Consider the following 19,017-nt stretch of genomic DNA (forward strand, 5'->3'; position numbering starts at 1 on the left):
TGTTGCACCGCTCATCAAATGAGCCTGCTGTACTTCTGTGTGCAAACCAGGGGCCACCAAGCAGATGACATAGCCTCCCCAAAAGTGACGTGAAAGGGGCATCACAGCTTTTTATTGACAACACAAAAAAGATGTGATAGATCCTAAACCTGGGAACAACTGACCAACTAGGACCTATGGCAACTTCTTCATAGACTGAAAAATGGTGTTTTTGCTATGTATCTGGGTCTGAGTTGGTATTTCATTAGCCAATTTCAATAATTTGTGTCACTAGAAGCATAAAAATGTGGTCTTTTTTAACATAAGAAATATGCTTTTTTTTTTTAAGTGTAAATGTTTCCCCTCAAATAGATTAAATATTCCCTCGCTAGTGGATTCTGCTCGACCTGCACTTGGAGTCCAGCTTCATTGCCAGATTGCTGAGTGTGCTAGCATTCTCTAAGCCTCGAATAAAGTGTCTATTTGAGCATGAAAACTAATTTTTAAGGGCTTAGTTAATAGTTACACAGGCCACAACTTTAAAATGGAGCAGGAATATAGATTAAAAAGTCGGAGAATATTGGCTGTGGCATCAAATTTGATTGATTTAATTGAGGGCTAAATTGCTTTGAATTACCAAATGGCAGTCGTCCACACTGATGAAACACAATTTTGTTGAACTCCATTGCAGGACTCGAGCCTCGATGGAATGCCGGGCTCCCCTCCGTCCTCCCAACCTGAGAGTGAGCACATGGACAAGCCCAAGCTCAAAGCCGGGGGTTCTGTAGAGAGTCTGCGGAGTTCTCTGAGCGGACAGAGCTCGATGAGTACGTCTACTTTGTAATTGTAGATCCTTTCTTTCGGAATCAAAATCAGACTCACTGGGTGTCAGGTCCAGGCAACTCCAAGATAAAGAAGTCCAAGTTTTATCCTTAGGATGCTCATAGAGAGCTAGATCTGCAAAATATCTGGCCCTAGAGTCGTATTTGTTCAGTGGTGGCACGGCCGTAGCACAAAAGAGGGGGTGGTGAGTTTTGATTGCAGAAGATAGGGCAAGCATCTCAGAGGAAGGATCTGGAGAAAGGAGAAGTCTTAAGAGATGGGGGAAGGGAAGAGAATTATAAATGTCACTGATAACAAGCACTAGTCAGCCTCTCTGACCAATGGTGATGTTTGTAGAATGGTGTGGGGGAAGTTTCCACAGTTAAACACCACTTTAAAAGGACTTGCTCTTGAGCAAGTTACTTGACTTCTCTGAGTTTGTTTCCTCATCTGTAATATGGGACAAAAACAGTATGCCAGACCACCAGGGAGTTGTGAATGTGAAGGGCTCCTGCCACATCGTAAAGGTAACTCGCTGGAGTCCCACGTGTCCAATGAGGGGCTTGATTGTGGGTAACAATCAGAACACTCAGCTCCTCCCCGGACTCCTGACTGGGGCTCACTCCGGTCCCGGCGTGGCTGTGGCTCATGATTTCGCTCCTCTGCGCTCTAGAGGCCTAACCTGCAGTTTAGTGAGTGTCTTTCAGCTTTGCTCTGCAAGCAGCCTGCATTGATCCTTCTCCCCGTGTTTCCTGAACAGGCGGTCAGACAGTGAGTACCACCGATTCCTCAACCAGCAACAGGGAGAGTGTCAAGTCGGAAGACGGTGATGACGAGGAGCTCCCCTACCGGGGCCCCTTCTGTGGGCGTGCCAGGGTGCACACCGACTTCACCCCCAGTCCCTATGACACAGATTCGCTCAAGCTCAAGGTATGTCTCTCTCTGGCCTTAGACCTGGGCTTTTTGTTCTGTAAGATATATCCCATTCTTACTGTCGAATGCTGGGCTACTATGGTGCATACGGGCCAGTGTCTTGGCTACTGTCATAAGCTGATCTCTGTATTGAAACAGATCAGAACCGGCCGGCATTTGGGGCAGACAGGTCTTGTGTTAATCCTCTGTCCTCACCACTTCACCCTCCTGGCCCTGACCTCTGACCTCAGCTCCCCTCTAGAATTTCTGTTGCCCTCCAGCCTCCAATTTCTGTGCTTTCTCCCGCTGAAGAAACCTCACTGCCTTCTCTGTATGGTCAGTGGTATTTAGATGGGGCAGATGGAGTTCCACAACATGTACGTACAGTTACAGAGTGGGGATTGCCGCCGGCATTTGATTCAGGGGAAATTCTTTCTCTAGGCCCTAGGAGCTCTGGATGGTGTCGAGGTATTCAGGGAGCCAGGCACCTCCACCGAGCCATGAGCACTGGGAGATGCCGCACCTTGTGGTGTGGGAGGGCGGAGGGTGTGAGGTCTCTGGCCCTCGTATCCACTGCAGCCAGGAGGGTTCCGTCTGGCCCTCTCCCAAACCCCCATCCATAAGGTCGCTTGTGGAACCCTGATTCTGGCCTTTGTAGTATTCTCACGTCTGCATGATTCATACATCTCATCAAGTCACGATTCATGCTTAGAGGTGTGCCTAATGGAAAGATCTTTGTTCCCTGGGCTGCAGAAAGGAGACATCATCGATATAATCAGCAAACCACCCATGGGCACCTGGATGGGCCTGTTGAACAACAAGGTGGGCACCTTCAAATTCATCTATGTGGACGTGTTAAATGAGGAAGAGGAGAAGCCCAAGCGCCCCACCAGGAGGAGGAGGAAAGGAAGACCACCCCAGCCCAAATCTGTGGAGGATCTCCTTGATCGGATTAACCTGAAAGTCAGTTCTGTTCTGTTCTGGTCACGCATTGCCTCTCCTTCTAAACTAAGCACGCCAGAGAGGACACTTCGGGGAAGGGGCGGGGGTACTCTTATGTCATCCAACAGCGGTGGCCCGTTATTGTGATGAGTAGCCATGGCTCTACAGAAGTAGGTAACAGTATTCTAACACTGCCCATGACCTCTGCAGCAGGCAGTAGCTAAGCCCCAGGTCGAGGTTTGCTGTTTGCACCCCAAGAGCAGCTTTCCAAGAACTCTGAGCATCGAGCTACTGCCAGGAAGGGAGCCCCCTGCTCCCTTGGCTCCACAGAGGCCACGAGGAGTCCCTCGCCCCACATCTCCCACCACTGTTCCCAACACCTAGTGAGGGGCGGGGGCTGCAGCGGCAGGTTGCTTCCTCCTTGCAAAACCGTCTTGTTTCTGGGGAAGTCACAGGCCTTTCTGAGTTGGACTTCAGTAGCTCTGGAAATGAAAGAACAGCCTCCTCCACCAAGCGCTATGTGGCATCAAAGATGACAGCTCATAGCAAGGGCACAATTAAAACGCAAGCCAGGGGAGCCAGTCTCAGCCTGCAGTGAGCGTCTTCTTAACCCATGATTAACGCAGCGCCTGCCTGCCTACTGAGCCATAGGACTGGGAGGCACAAAGCTTACAAATGATACTTACTGATCTTTCAATTAGCATAGATACAACTATGGAAAAAGTTGGGGGGTGTGAGGCCGGTTGTGGGTTGTGGATCATGGCGCTGGGCCCGCTGATGCCTTTTGGTGCTCTCTCCCTCCCAGGAGCACATGCCCACCTTCCTGTTCAACGGATATGAAGATCTGGACACCTTTAAGCTCCTGGAGGAGGAAGACTTGGATGAGTTAAATATCAGGGACCCGGAGCACAGAGCTGTCCTCTTGACCGCGGTGGAGCTGTTACAGGAGTATGACAGTAAGTCCCCCCAGCACAGGGCCGTTCATGCCAGAGCTCCGCATCCGCAGGCCACCCGCTGTCCTCCCGTTAGTGGCCCGCCCATGCTGAGGTCCCTGGAGTCACTCATTTGGTCCTGCTTTCTCCAAAGCCAAGGTCAGTTTTGCATTATGTCAAATAGCACAAAGACATAAATTCCCAGCGCTGGCCTTCCTGCTGAAGTGGGAGCAAAGGAAGACCTTCCTGCTGATGTCTTTTCTGGCGTGTGTCTAGGTAGTCGTTGAGGAAAATGCTGCTCTAAGTGACCGAGGATGGAATTACAGTTCTCTCGCGAAACACAGTAGAAGTCACGTTAGGGACTCGTGGGCTGTGTGGCCTTCCACAGGTCATTACGGCACCTGGGCACAAGAGGGACTGACAAACTGGGAGTGTGTCGCCCAGCCAAAGGTTAATTACTTCTCAGCACACGAGGAGTTCTTTTCTCACTGAATAGGCTGGCTCATGAATAAGTGAAATTCATCAGCTTCCATTGAAGGAGCAGGAAATGGCTGCAGCGAATGTGTGGAGCAGAGAATTCCACATCGCAAAGGCTCGGCCACGATGATAGCTCGTTTTTACAGCCCATGAGCAGAAGTCAGTGAGCTCGCAGCTTTCATGAAGTCTATTTGAATACATGGCATCGTTTGCTCCATTGACTTAGTCTTATCTTGCTCTTTATTCTTGCTCTTTAGTCTGACATCAGAAATATTCCTGAAATGACACATCACAAAGGAAGCATCATTTCCAGTTACTAAATTCAAATGCATTTTCTTTGAAGTGCTCTGTTTCAGAGTATCAGTAGCTAATAGCATTTCTATTGTTAAGACACACCAAAACCATGGTTAATGGTGGGGGGAAAAAAAAGTATACATTACCAAAGGTATCAGGCCCAGGAGACAAGGAAGCAAATGACACTCTCGGCCCAGTTACACTCACTTCTGCATGGTAGGTCCTCCCTCTAAATTAACTGATTACATGGGGGACCACACGCCATCTTATAGATGTCTGAACCTTAGATAAACACACCGCCTTCAGGGACAGATTTAGAGGGAATTGTGTTTTGTAGTGAATATCACTTTATAAGCAGGTTCCTTTAGTATTAGAGTTGTCTCTTGGGGGTCTGTGGCCAGGCTGTGTGTCAAAGAGCCTGGCCCAGTGCCTGGTGTGGCCAACCAGCTATATTAATAACAATTAAAGTTAAACCATCTAGTGTTCTGGACCACATCTGCTCTGTAAAATAGCTCATTTGCTCTTCCTCAGACTCTGAGAACAGCGGGTCTATAAACCCTACCCATTATGTTTCCTTTACCACTCAGAACTTAGGAGGGGCAATGCTAAAAGCTGAGTGTAATTCAGGCTCTACACTGAGTCTCTCTCGTATCTCATGGGCTCAGACTCAGGGTCCTTTCTGGAATCGTGCCCTGTGGTTTGCCCTGGGAGACAGTTTGTGACAGGGAATCTTTGCCCATCATGATGCTCACTCAGAAGTCCAAGGAGGACTCTTTCCTTCTTCACAAATTTCACTTCAAACATATGCCGTGCCACCGTTTCCAACATTCCTAACGCGTGAAGCAGCCCCTCTTCTTTTGGCTCTAAGACAAAGGCTCAGGGTGCTAATTAGTGACAAGGCTCTGGGTCCAGATGATAAGGTTTTACATTCAGTGCAGTTAAATTCTGTGTTTAAGCCATATTCTAAGTAACTGGTAATTTAGCGGGACACAATAGATATATGTCCAATTAAATGTCTACTGTGTAGATTCGCAGATCTACAGAGATTTCGGAGATGTCTCAAGTCTTCTAGCTCAGCCTCCCACAGGAGCAGGAAGCGCATCTACCAGCGGTCCTGTTCACCCGGGCCCGGGCCGCGCCAGCCTTGCTGCTGGGTTCCATTTGGAAGAGACTTCATGCCCGACAGCAGTTGCTTACATTGGTCCCAAACCCACTGTCGTAGGTCTGCCCGCTGAAAGCTCTCTTCCTTAAGAAAGTAATTTTCATAAGAATTGTAATGAGCAGTCATTTCAAATACGCAGGAAAGTACAGAGAAAAATAAAACAGGTCCATATAGTCACTTCTTAAGTCCAGCTAAAGAGAACATTTTTGCTTTGATACTTTTTTTGTTTTAAAGAAGTAAATGTTTCAAGCCCATTGTGAGGCCTGCCATTCAAAAATTCCATTCTCTTCCGTTTTCTTTCCAAGGTAAATGCCCTCGTTTGGATTAGCATAGTTTTCCTTCCTGTGTGTGTGTGTGTGTGTACGTTCGTGTCTGTGTACATGTGTGTGTCGCGGTGAGAGGGGGGTTGGGGGAGGCCTTTAGCCCAAGCAGAGTCCCTTCAGGGCCAAGTTTGGCACATGCCCCAGTGGGGTTCCAGCCCCACAACCCAGTCCTCCGCTCTTGTTTGTCTGTGTGAAATTTTCATGACTTTAGCTCACCTTCTTTCTTCTTTGTACCTTGACATTAATTTAGTAAGTGCAGGGAGAGGAAATGGCCTTGAATCAGCTGCGCATCAAGGGGGTACCCTGCCTCTCCAGTCTCTCTGATGGAAGTTTCTGCTAAGTAGCTGCTGACTGAAAAAAAACGTGGCAGTAGCTCCTTGCCATACGCCTCTTGATTTTATAAACTGAACTGTTTTCTAGGCAACGCAAATGACCCAGTCCCTCCGGGCAGGCCCCGTGCTGTGTCTGATGAGGCTGGCATCCCCAAAGAGGCAGACGCAGCCTGCGTCTTCACGCAGTGGCAGGGGCCCAGCTTTCTGTGTTATTCCTGTCGGTCAGCACTTTGGAGTTGGTTTTAGCCGAGGCAGTGTATTGAACTGTGTTTCCAAGGACAAACCACGTGGATTCCTCTTCCTGGGTTGTAACTGATAGCTCAGAGCTCTCATTTTAGAAGTATCATTTTCCTAAATAACATGCTAGGCCAGGACAAAGGCCACCCCAAAGCCCACAGACTCTTGCACACAATGAGGACATCACCCTAGAATGTGCCACTTTTTGTGCAGGGGAGGAGGTAGGATTTGCTCTTGTGCTTCCAATTAATTTATTTTTCATTAGTCATTTTAAAAATAGCTTTTCTTAACTTGGGGGTCTAATTTAAGGGCCTCTTCTGCCATGATTTCTGCCACGATCTGTGTTATAAAATGCTTTCCATGTGAGAGATACAAACAGGAAGTGGTGAGCGGACAGCTGCAACAGCTGGCACAGATGTGGAATGGCAGCCCTCTGCCTTCCCACAATTTATTATTATTTTTTTAATGACCTGAGAAAAGGCATTAGATTTCTGGTCTACTGATTTCTTCCTTCTTTGTGTATATGGTAGGGGGAGGACAAAGGAAGAGAAAAAGAAAATAAAGTCATTCATCATGCAACTAGTTATTTTGTTTCTGTGTGATGTGACCATGCACATACTCTGCGTAATAATAAAAAGATGCTCTTCCTGTAACCTCAATCCCAGATCGGGCCACACGTGCCCTTGTCAATGCAATGTGCACAGTGACACCGCTGGCTGGAGAAGGCCCCCGGAACTTCCCGTGTGACTCACACTAGGCAGACTTTCATGCCACAGAAACATCTGCTTCTCTTTAGAAGGCTTCCTTCGAATGAGGACATTTACCGTTCATCTTAAGAGTATTCATTACTCCACGCCCTGGATATAAGGCTCCCTGAGCCTTATCCCTTGAACAGAAATACTGACCCAACGCAAAAGGAGAAAGCAAAGGGAAAGGAAGACCTTCAACTCAATCCAGCCAACACTCACCCCTGGGCTCTCCTTGGTGTGGAGTTTGCGTCCCCTTTTGCCGCCTCATTTCATGGACATAATACAAGGACCAGCACATGTCACCGAGGCCAAAGATTGCTCGAAAATTGGACTAAGATTTGCTATTCCATTTGACATTGGAAAGCGTGAACTCTTAGAGATTTTTAGAAGGCATAGGACCTAACAGCTCCTTGAGAAAGGGACATGCTCACTCTCGGCTTGTGTGCACTGCCGTGGGCCCAGCCCTTGGGGTTGTCTCCGCCCCCCCACCCCCCCACCCCTGCTCACTGCTGACACCAGCTCAGAGTGTCTGTCTTGGCGACTGGTGACTGGCCCGAGGCCAGAGTCATGCTCTGAGTAACGTAAAAGGCATCGACATACTCCAAATATGTACTCTCAGTCTCCAAATTTATTTTCATGTTGTACCTTCTTTGAAAAGAAAAATGTTTAGAGCTTACTCATTTTTTTCCCCCCTCATTTACTTTGAAATAATTAGTGTTCTTCAAAAAATCCAGGCTTAAAAATGTGTGGTGTACGTGGTGATTACGGAGGGTAAGACCGAGACTCAGTGGACCCAGAAACCCGCTTCCCCTTCCCTTTGTGATGCCGTGCTTTGTGTTCCCCTTCTGCAGGTAACAGCGACCAGTCGGGGTCCCAGGAGAAGCTGCTCGTGGACAGCCAGGGCCTGAGCGGATGCTCGCCACGAGACTCAGGCTGCTACGAAAGCAGCGAGAACCTGGAAAATGGTAATGTCATCACGGGTAGCCTGGCGCACAGCCTCAGTGCAAGCCGCTTGGTCATTTCCTACCATCTGCGCTTCAGCTAATGACTATCTCCCTCCCTCTGCCTGAGCTTTTGGGAAATCCTGGCCAGAGAAGGAGGAATTTTTCCAGGATCATTGGTGCTTAATTAACATCCATAGGAGAATTGAATATCCCTCAAGAACCTAGGCAACTGATGGTCTTGAGAAAGGACTATAGCGGTCTTCTCTTCCGTTACCCTTCCGACCCTCTAAGGGCGTATGTGGAGAGTTCAAGACTAAACTAGCACGTCAGACAGAGGGACCCTCAGCTTGCCATTGTCCAGATACTCTTAGAGTCTCAGCACCCAGTGTAGGTCGTGAAAAGAGCCTTGGGGTTTGAAAGAAAGGAGACCTGGGGTTTGGACCCTGAGTAGAACATCTACAAGCTGAAGACATCGGTCAGATTATTTCATGTTTCTGAGCCCCCTTAGCTCTGAAATAGATGAGTTTCTCTTTCATAGGTTGTTGTAAGACTTAGAGCAGTAAGATGTTAATAATATTCAGCAGTTATTGAACAATGACTGTGAATTGGGCAGTGGGCTGGGAGCTTATGTAGGTATTGCTAATTATCACTCAAACCCTGCAAGGCAGTTTATAGATGAAGACTTCAAAGTTCAGAGAGACTACGTAGTAACTGAAGCCATTGTTCCTTTCCTTTAGACCATGTTCCTCAGCTGCCAACACTCTGGCTCCTAATAGGCTCTCAGTCATTATTTTAGACCTTATTGTCCAATACCACATGCATTTTCAAGCCCATACTCTACTTAGTGTCGTCAGACATCAACCAGTGGTGTCTGGGCTTCATTGAACTTGAAGCCAGAAGGGATGTAGTTTTAATTTGTTATTATAATAAGTACCTTCAAAAACCATGGATTGATTAAAGTAAGTGGACCTATTTTTGAAGAAGAAAAAAGGCAGCACATGCCAGGGAGGACCTCTTTGCATGTTTGTTTGCAATACGAGGATTTTGAGGAGCCTCTCTGAGAACATGGCGCCAAGCCAGGGCGTGAAAGCTTGGTTCCTTGAGTACCGTCACCATCCCTACCTCGGTTTTTCCGCTTTCATACGCAGTAGCCTCAGCAGGGACGGCCCTCCGTGTTTGGACCTGGCTGGTGAGGCGGGCAAGCTCTTTGGCTCGGCCATCACAGTTACAGGGTGACTCCTTCCACGAAAAGATAGAGTCTGGCTGTGGTCTGTCAGAGGTTACAGTGTGAACATATCTAATCGATATTAAAATAAAGTGAAAAGACTTGATTTTATCCAAACATTCATTGGTTCATTTTGTGGTGGAAGGTAGATCTCTGAAAATAAAGGGTACATGATTATATCATAAAATATTACATTTTGCTTTTGTTTTTAATTTTTAATCTCAGGATTTCTGACCAGCTACACAGAACACAACAACTCACACCTAATAGGGCACTTCCTTCCTTCCTTCTCCTTCAGAAAGCATGGCTGTGGGCTCAGAGTTATGATCCCCACGCTCACATTGCTGGGCCAGCCCTACCTATGGTCTAGTTACTAGGGGTTCTTAGAGAATATGTGTTTTTGATCTTAGTTGGAGCGTGGAGTCCCATACCCACTGCAAATGATGGCCTCTTGGAATCAGTGGCTCATATAATATACCAGCTGTAGTTATATGCACAGGAAAGACATTTGGAGGCAACAGGATCAACCATAAATTTCATTTTGGAAAGCAATGTGAAATATACAACAAAGGTCTGAAATTGCCAGCAGTCCATAATTCAGACAGAATGAAAGCACTTTAAAAGCAAGATGTTTTCAAAATAGACTTGACTTTTTTTTCTTTTCATCTTTTTGTCTTTGTCCACTTAATAGTTAAGGACATGGTACCTTCCCCACTCCGGCCCCGCCCTTTGGTTATTCGAATATTAAACTAGGCTGCACAGTTCTGTTCTAGTTCTCACTAGGGAAGTATTTTCCTAGAAGGGAGAAATCGATGCAAGGTGTGTTTAAAGGAGTCAGGGCCTCTTATGCAGTTCGTAACTTCTGGTTTTCAGCTGATCTGTGGTCAGGCTCTGCATTCCTCAGGGACCATCGTGGGGGGGGGGGGGGGTAGGGGGGTGATGGGGGAGGGGCATTGTCCACAGAGGGGGTGGGGTCGTGCCTGGGCTTTTGCGTTGAGCCACCCTGCAGTTTTGATTGATTTTACAATATAAATGAAGCTTCATTTAAAAGTCACTGACTTCACCAGTCCCGTTTTCTGAGAAAGAATGATTCTGTTACCACGATGAACTCAGGGCTAATCTTTTCCTTTCTGACCTCCCTACCATTCTAGTTTGTAGTTTGCCTCTAATGTCTGTTCCTCCTGACTGCTGCGTGTGGTGAATAAATTCTGTCTAAAATACGCGCAGCTGCAAATCCCAAGTTGTGTGTCTCCTATGTCCTTTCCTTTACGCAATAAAAACCAGCACTTGAGTGTCGGGAGCTATCAGGTCCGTAAGGAAAACAATTTACTGGGCAGCCCATCCGTCAGGGTCACGAAGCAGTGGCATCGTCAGTGTCTCAGCTGCAGCTGGGGACACAGCGATCATGGGGAAGAGGGCGATTTGAGGGCCGCACGTCTTGTTGCTCTGCTAGCCTAACAGTTGGGAAGCGGTCGCTGGGAAATTTCAGGGAGCTCACTTGTTTCCAGCAGCAGAGATGTCTGCAGGGGAATGGGCTCGGGTGAACTCAGTTCTGCCACGGGGGGCTCTGAGGTTCGCTGTTGTTCCCCGCAAGCTCCCATTTGCAGGAAGATTCGAAACGCAGTGAAGGGTTCCCCTAGATTACGGTTGAACACTGGAAGGCCTTCGTGAAAAATGCTCAGGGCTGACCGTTTTTAGCTGCTGTTGGAATCCCTTTGGTTAAAATATTTATTGAGCACTTAGCAAAGCTTTTTAAACTGCTGCTTGCAATTCATTAGTGGGTTGCAAAATCATTTTAGAGCATCATAAGCAGCAGTTTTGTGAGACAAAATAGAATAGAGAACATTAGGGTGCTTTTGGAGGGAGAGGGAGATAGATATTGGTGAAAACTAAGCATTTAGCACAGTGCCTGACCTATCCATAGCTAGTAAATTCTTAGTGAAGCTTAGCAAGCAGTGATAGAAGTTAATATCAATCAACAGTTGTTACATAAATTGATTATGCCTGGTTGATGGTTCGCTTAATCGTCTGACAGTCTATTTTAATCAGGGCTGATGTTTTCACAGGAAATAAGAACTGTGTCAATATTTTGTAGACTGCCTCAGGCAAAATACTCACATAAGCTTGCTTGCTTACTTGTACCAGGGTTGTTTGACTGCTTCTAGGATTCATTTGTTTTTATACACAGAACACTAAGAGGGGAGGGCTTGAAGGTAACTGGAGAAGTAAGGAGTGAACCTTGGGGGCACCATTTATACAACCTGTCCCAGAACTCAGTCCGCCACCCCCCGGCACCACAACCTGAGGGAATTGTACTCCCTAGACAGAAATCCCGCCCATGTGGTTCCCGAGTACGGTTCAGGTGATCAACCTTCTTCCATGCTGATGGAGGGTCGGAGCAGACAGGAGGCCTGGATTTATTTTATTGCCTGACACAGCATATTTCCTTACCACATAACTCGATTAATTCAGCCTCCATGAGTCCTTTTATGAAGACTAAGAATTTTTTCTAAAAATAAAAACAAGACTATAATAACCCTATTATCACTCAACATCATAAATGGTGATTTTCAGTCCTTTTTGTGTATGTATTTCAACAATGGGACATAAGAGTTGGTGATGTCGATTTTGTTAGCACACCTTTCTCCACATCAGTTTGAGTGACTCGCCTCTTAAGATGTGATTGTAACCTATTTCCTTGTCTCTCAGGCAAGACCCGGAAAACCGGCCTTCTCTCTGCCAAGTCATCCACTGAGTCCAGCTTGAAGTCTTTCAACAGGAGCCAGCTGGGCAACTACCCCACCTTGCCGCTGCCAAAGTCGGCGGACACCCTGCAGCAGGGGGAAGAGAGCAGGCTGGGCCGTGGCCTGACCTCTCACACCCTCAAGCGCTGTGAGCAGCCGTGTGTGACTGGCTTGATGAAAAACCGGAGAAGCCTCCCCGTTTCCATCTGTCGGAGCTGTGAGACCCTGGAGGGCCCCCAGCCGGTGAAAACTTGGCCCCGATCCCATTCCCTGGACGACCTTCAGGGAGAGCCTGATGCTAAAAAAGATGTGCCTAGTGCAGCGACAGAACCCTCCCCTCAGATTGTACCAGAAGTGCCACAAAAGACAGCCCCCTCCATCACAAAGGTCCCCAGCCCCAAACGAGATTCTGCCGTTGACAATGCATTGCTACTGACCCAAAGCAATAGATTTCCTGAACCTCAGAAAACGACTACTAAGAAACTGGGTGGCTCGAGTGCAGCCTCTCCGCGTGGCCTGTCGCCTCCCCCATGTTTACCCAAAAACTATGACGCTCAACCGCCTGGAGTTAGACACAGTTTAACAAGGACTCCTCTTGAGGGTCACAGAAAAGGACTCGATTTTGAAGGAACCTGTCACCCCCCGGGCACCAAAGAAGGTGAGCAGAGAGGCCCTGAGGCCAAGACGCCGGCCCGACATCCCACTCAGCCTCCTCCTGTTCCTGCCAAGAAGAGCAAAGAGCGCCTGGCCATGGCCAACGGCCTGCACCCCGGCCCTCCTGGCCCCAGCGCACCGAGCCTGCCCCTGAAAAAGGGCGGCTCCAGCGGCCCCAGCGGCCCCAGCGACTGTCCCTCGCCTCAGGCTCCCAGGCCCCCCTCCAGGCAGGAGCCTGGCAGCCCGCCCAGCTCGAGGCCACCACCCTGGCTCTCGGAGCTGCCGGAGAGCGCGAGCCTCCAGGAACATGGCGTGAAGCTGGGCCCGGCCCTGACCAGGAAGATCTCCTGCGCCCGGGGGGTGGATCTGGAGATGCTCACCGAAGACAAGTTACGGGCTGAAGGCATCGATCTCACCGAGGAGCCGTATTCTGATAAGGTATCAAGGGCCCTGGCCCTGCCTCACAGCCCTCTGCTTTAGTAGGCCAGGCAGCCAGGCGAGAGGACACCGGCGGACCCGAGAGGGCAGCCTGGAGGCGGGGGCCACCATAGCAGGGGGAGCACAGGACGGCCTGCAGCAGGCGCCTCAGCCCCTTGGTGGCGGCACCAGTGGGAGCGCAGTATCCAAGTTGAATGCAGATATAGCTTTGCATTTTTCTTTTCTTTCTCTCTCTCTCTCTTTTTTTTTTTTTCTTTTGCCTGTTGATATTTAATTTTTGGTGGCTCTATGTTACAGGGAGAAATCTCAGTCAGTCCTAGGCCTGGCTCCTGGAAGGTTTGGTTTAGAGGACAGGACAGACCTGAGGTCCAGGTTTCCTCTCTTAGTTCAACATGCATGTTTTTAGGCATGAACAGATCCACACTTCATTTTCTTATATGTACCGTGGAATGAATAATAACCTACATAACTACCTCTTGGAGCTAGTATTAGGAGCAAGTGAAATGTGAACCTACTCTGAAAATTGTAGAATGCTGTTCCGATGTAATAAATGTATAATTATCTTGTATGTGGAAATACCATTTTACCAAAAACACTGAGCTCTAATGAAAACTCATTTCTCGTTTGAAACAAAGAGTAGGTCTATGAATAATACCACAATGACTGGGAAGACAAATGAGAACAGATAGAGCCGTACATTGCTCCTGGAAATGCAAACTGTGAAATAATGCAATCCTGGGAGTCTTTGTTATAAAATTGTTACGACCACGAATGCCTGACTGGAACGCCTTCCTCCTCCTGAATGTCTAGAGAATAAACCCCTTTGAATGGGAAGTAGGGAGAACACTCCGCCGTAAATGCTGGCCGGCCGACCAACCGACGTGAGCAGTGTTGGTCCTAATAGATGACGCCCCGCAGGAGGCATCTGCGGAGCAGGACATTTGCCCTTCTCCCCTGCAGTTCAGGAATGGTTTCCCAAAAAAGCATTGCTGCCCAATGATCAGGTAGTGTGAGAGGAGGGCATTGGCCCCCAAAAAGTAGAATGATTGAGTTTCAGAACATTTCCCTAGAGCTCATTACTACCTGAAACATAAAGATGTAGAAGTATTCTCTCTAAAACATCCTGACTATAGAGAAAATATATTCACTTCCAATGAGAACCTCAGGCGCTGTTTCCTAGTACCTAAATGCCGTATCCGCCCTTTCATTTGCTGCTCTTGGAGAGAGATCCTGCTACAACACCTGGTATCACCTTTCTGTCCCCCATGCAGCATGGCCGCTGCGGGATTCCCGAAGCCCTGGTGCAGAGGTACGCAGAAGACCTGGGGCAGCCTGAGAGGGACGTCGCTGCCACCATGGACCAGATCCGGGTGAAGCTCCTTCGCAAGCAGCACCGCATGGCGGTGAGCAGCCACACTCCGGGGTTCCCCTTCCCCTCCTCCCCCCCCCCCCCCCCCCGCCCAACAGCTGCTTTTTCAGTCCATTTGGTCATAGAGCTTAATGACGACCACCCTGGCAACCACTGCTTAGCCCAGGGCTCATCATAACCATCAAGGGAGACGCCTGGTGGGGAAGCACTAGGTATTCAGCCCACAGTTTTAAAATCCCGTTTTTGGGGGTCCGGGGGGGAGGAAAAATTATCCACATCCCCAGTACTATGAAAAACTTAAGTCCATCGAGTCATTTCGCTGCACATATATAATAGTAAATGCATAGTTTTGAAAACTGATTGTTTTCAGTCGTCAGAGCATGAATGTAGTTCTCTTACTAAAATTCTGTTACAGTATCAATATTTCGAAGTGATCTAGTAGGTGAATGTGCCAGTGCATATTGGTGAACCATTTAGGGTTTTTCCAATGTGAAAACATTCTTAAGTCTTTGCAGGCATCTAAGGTTCGTTTCTGAGGATACCTTACTGTACGAGGGCGTGCTTCATCAAGGCCACAGAAAATCTCAGGGGTCTGCGTGTTCGGTAGTCAGTTACCTTTTGAAAGGTATAGCGCTGGGTCTTCCCAGAAGTCAAGGGTAGATGTTTATTTCCCGGCCCTGGCCAATACTTGTCACTTTGTATTTTAGATTCTTTGTAAGTATATTGTTAAAATGTTTAATCTTCTAGTTGTTCCTGTAGATTGAAAACACAGTGGAAAAATATGCTTCATAAGCACCCAGCCACTGAGCGTTGTTGTTTTACTGTTCCCGGGATTGCTCTTCAGGAGGTCTCCTTAGGGATTCCTCCTTGAGGAGCCAGAATGAGACAAAGTAGCCAGAAATAGACACACTCACAGTTTGGAGAGTTGGACACATAACTGGGGTTAGATCTAATTCCAGGTACCTTCTAGAGCCTCAAACACTTCCTTGGAAAATTTGTCTCACAGTTGAAAAGTCAAGAAAGAAGTCTTTCTGCAACTCTGTGTTGTTGACATATAACATCATCACTTCCTGATAGGATAGCAGTGTAATATGTTAGTAATGTCCTTTTCAGGCATCTAAGAAGCAGCCCTCCAATGGCATGTGTCAATCTTCCTCACATTGCTTTCTCTCTTTGCCCAGATCCCAAGTGGCGGGCTCACGGAGATCTGCAGGAAGCCCCTCTCTCCCGGCTGCGTTTCGTCCGTGTCGGATTGGCTGATCTCCATCGGTCTGCCCATGTATGCCAGCGCCCTCACGGAGGCGGGGTTTAGCACACTGGGCCAGGTGCCTTCTCTGTCCCACACTTGCCTTCAGGAGGCCGGCATCACAGAGGAGAGACACATAAGCAAGCTGGTGTCTGCAGCCAGACTGTTCAAACTGCCGCCAGGCCCCGAGGCCATGTAGCCGGCCCGCAATGGACCGCCCTGGATGAGAGCCGCCCTTTCACTGTGCTTACGACGCCGATGCAATTCCTCCTTCCCTGCACGTGCAGACCAGATATAGGAGCGCGGCCCAGCGTGTGGCCAGGCAGAGCGCAAATCCTTGGCACAGGACCGGTGACCCTCTCTTACCCAGAAAAGCCCCTTTGAGGAAATTGGTGTGGTTCTCTTCCACCCCCAAAGAAAAGACAAGCACTTATTTTTATTTCCAGAACGTAATAGAACCAAGATGCCAACTTGCCACAAACGCCGTGCCTCCGGTCTGTCTTGGTGCGCTGGGAAGAGGGCTGGGGGCAGCAGGGGGGTGGGCAGCCAGTTTCGATTCCGACAGTGCCCTTGCCCTCCTGCCTGTCACCCGAGGACCAGGCAGGCTTAGCTAGGCCAAAGCAGCAGACTCGGGAGTGATTGGAAACGTTGACATGCTCGTTGGTTCAGAAGAAAATCTGTCTGCACTAGAAAAAATTTAAAAAAAAAAGTCCTATTCTCCTTTAGGTAAACAAGAGACATTTTAATAATTGCTTTCTAGCAATCAGCTTTTATTTGCCTTAATATGAGCTTTTAAGCAGTTATTGAACTAGTGTTCACTACCCTGTAACCATAGCTCCATATCTTCAGCTTCGACTGCCGTCTAACGTGTCTAGGATGTTTCCCGCCAAACAATGGGCTCTTTTGATTATCTCATTCTAACATGGCTTATTTTGTAGGAGTGTTTATTGGGCACAAATTTCCTGTTGGCGTTCAGTTTTTAAACCAACTACAAATCCAGTGGAAAACGGTCTGAAATTCCCAGAGACATCATGTGTGTACATGTGAGTGTGTGTGTATGTGTGTGGAGGGGGGGTGTGGGTGTTTATAGTAACCGCCTTTCCTTTGAACCGGTTTATTGTCTTTGCCACATGGGTCCTTGTGCTGCAGCGTTGACTTGATCTCCTGATCTCTCCATTTCCACGTTTGGCCATCAGCTAGCGAACAGGTCGCCTGTGCAAAGAGTCAGCGTAAGGCTAAAGTTTTCAGAAAGGGGTTCTCAGAAAGGGAATTCCTTTAAGAGATGTTTTTAAGGATTTTTTTTTTCCAGTTTGACCATTAAGATATTATTTTTCTTCTTTCCTTAGTTAGATAATTCTTTTAATTCAAGTAAAGGTTCATTTCGGAGCCAGACCAGCCACATTAGCCATGTACTAAGTATTTGCATTTTTCCCGTTGTTTCCAACTGATTTCAGCGTATTCTATCCTCTTCTAGTCTTGTGTCTGATTTTCTGGCAAACTGAAATTTAGACAACTAAACTAATAAGATTTCCATTGCTTACAGAATGATTTTGCTTTACGTCCTTATCATGAGCACTATTCCAAGCATTGAATGTGATCATTTACAATAGAAACCCTTTTGAACACAAAGCTTTGATCAGAAGTTCTTTAATGTTTTATCTACTCACTGAAACAAATGATTTCCCTCAGGGAAAAAAAAAAAATGATTTCATTAATTACAAAGCCATCTTTAGCATTTGCTTTATAGACTTAGATCCATGTTTCTGAGGAAAAGGATGTTCTCAGGTGATATATTTTTTTCATGCTTCGGCATGCATTTTTTTAAAAAAATTAATATATATTTCTTCAATAATACCCTCTGTAAGATGCCATGTGAAGAAGTTGTGGAAATCTCAAATAAAGAGGTACAGCTGCCGAATTTCTGTGGCGCTCTTCACACAGCCCATGCGTCGCCCCGGGTTTTGACATCCCTGTCAGCAGAGCCCACCTGGAAAGGCTGCAGGGGTCTCCTGTGACTGGGAGGAAGAGGGCTCTAAACAGGCCCTCTCAGCTGTTTTTGCAGTAATCTCAGTGCGACAACTGAGAGACGCATCTCATAGTTTAAGCTGAGCAAGTACCACACGTGTGGTAGGTAACAAAGAGGAAGGAGAAATCTTGTGTCACTTCCCAACTTTCACTTCATTTTCACTCTCACGTTTTCATCGAGGTAAAAATGGCATTGGAAAAGGGAATTCTCTGAGCTTGCGCTTCTGAGAATGCCAAACCACATTTTTGTCACTCTTCTTCGGAGATCATTGCCTTTGCAGAGAAAAATCCAATTCAGGGACCACGAATAATCGTCGTTGGGAAGGTCTTCCTAATCTGAAAGGTCTGAGGTGGTTTTTACTTTATTGTGCTTTTTTAAAACCCGCCCCCCTTTTTTTTATCGTTAGCATTTGTTTGGCCTGCTTTTACTTTAAACTTTTCATTTGATCATAGAAAAGCCTCAGTGTTTGCGTGTGACTTTTGACTGAGGTGGTTTGGGGCCGCCCGTGGATGTAAAAGACAGGTTAGGTGCCAGCAATATCCAGGTTGAATGAGTTGCACTCGGTACAGAATGTTGAGGAACGGAGAAAATTGTCTTTGGAAAGCACAACAGAAACCTGGTCAGGCAGGTAGGCTCAGGTAGCTCCATGTGCATTGTGTAAATTTTTACTTTGAAGCTGTCTGGAAGGAGATGCAGCCAGCCCCAACCACTGTGTACATTCCTAAGTAACCACGTAGGAGATAGATTTTCATGGCCTGCCCTAGTCAGAGGCCCTTTTCTCTGTCCTGAACCTGGGAGTGGGCGGCATTGGAATTACTGGTGTATTGGTAATCAGTTCCTGACATAGCAAAGTTTGCTTTCATAACTGCAGCAAAAGAAGTCCATTCACCAAGTCAATGCTGCATGTGTGTACTGTATTATTTTCAGAAAAATAAATCTAGTAGTCTGAGTCCAAGTTATCTTGATTTTTAAATTGATAGAGAAAACAGTCAAGCAAGTTATATAACAACTAACAACATTGCACTTTCTGTATATGAAATCAGTATTTAAATAACTTATTTTTCTCCATTGCTGTTTTTAAACATTGTAAGTAGCTGTAATATACCAGTACCAATATGTTCTTGCGATTGCTTCAGCCCAAGAAAGCTGTGTATTGTTTTAAAAATTGTAAAAATTATTGTGACGATTCATTTAGCAAAGAGAAAGGACG

General features: G+C 47.2%; 1 protein-coding gene across 4 annotated transcripts in view; it reads left to right on the forward strand.

Annotated features, from left to right (window-relative positions):
• The window catches only part of SASH1 (SAM and SH3 domain containing 1), a 209,595-nt gene extending 191,998 nt beyond the window's left edge, over positions 1-17,597 (forward strand). For all 4 annotated transcript variants that reach the window (XM_054570086.1, XM_054570085.1, XM_054570088.1 and 1 more), the window contains 8 exons: positions 671-806; positions 1,562-1,731; positions 2,467-2,676; positions 3,461-3,611; positions 8,013-8,126; positions 12,040-13,166; positions 14,438-14,569; positions 15,717-17,597. In XM_054570086.1, the coding sequence (XP_054426061.1) occupies positions 671-806; positions 1,562-1,731; positions 2,467-2,676; positions 3,461-3,611; positions 8,013-8,126; positions 12,040-13,166; positions 14,438-14,569; positions 15,717-15,980 (2,304 nt within the window). In that variant the 3' untranslated portion in view covers positions 15,981-17,597. The remainder of the gene's footprint in view (positions 1-670; positions 807-1,561; positions 1,732-2,466; positions 2,677-3,460; positions 3,612-8,012; positions 8,127-12,039; positions 13,167-14,437; positions 14,570-15,716) is intronic.
• Positions 17,598-19,017: the final 1,420 nt, after the last annotated feature.

The sequence above is a fragment of the Pteronotus mesoamericanus genome, unplaced genomic scaffold (assembly GCF_021234165.1).
Source record: "Pteronotus mesoamericanus isolate MK-2021 breed Mesoamerican mustached bat unplaced genomic scaffold, CSHL_Meso_final contig_20, whole genome shotgun sequence".
Lineage (NCBI taxonomy): Eukaryota > Metazoa > Chordata > Mammalia > Chiroptera > Mormoopidae > Pteronotus > Pteronotus mesoamericanus.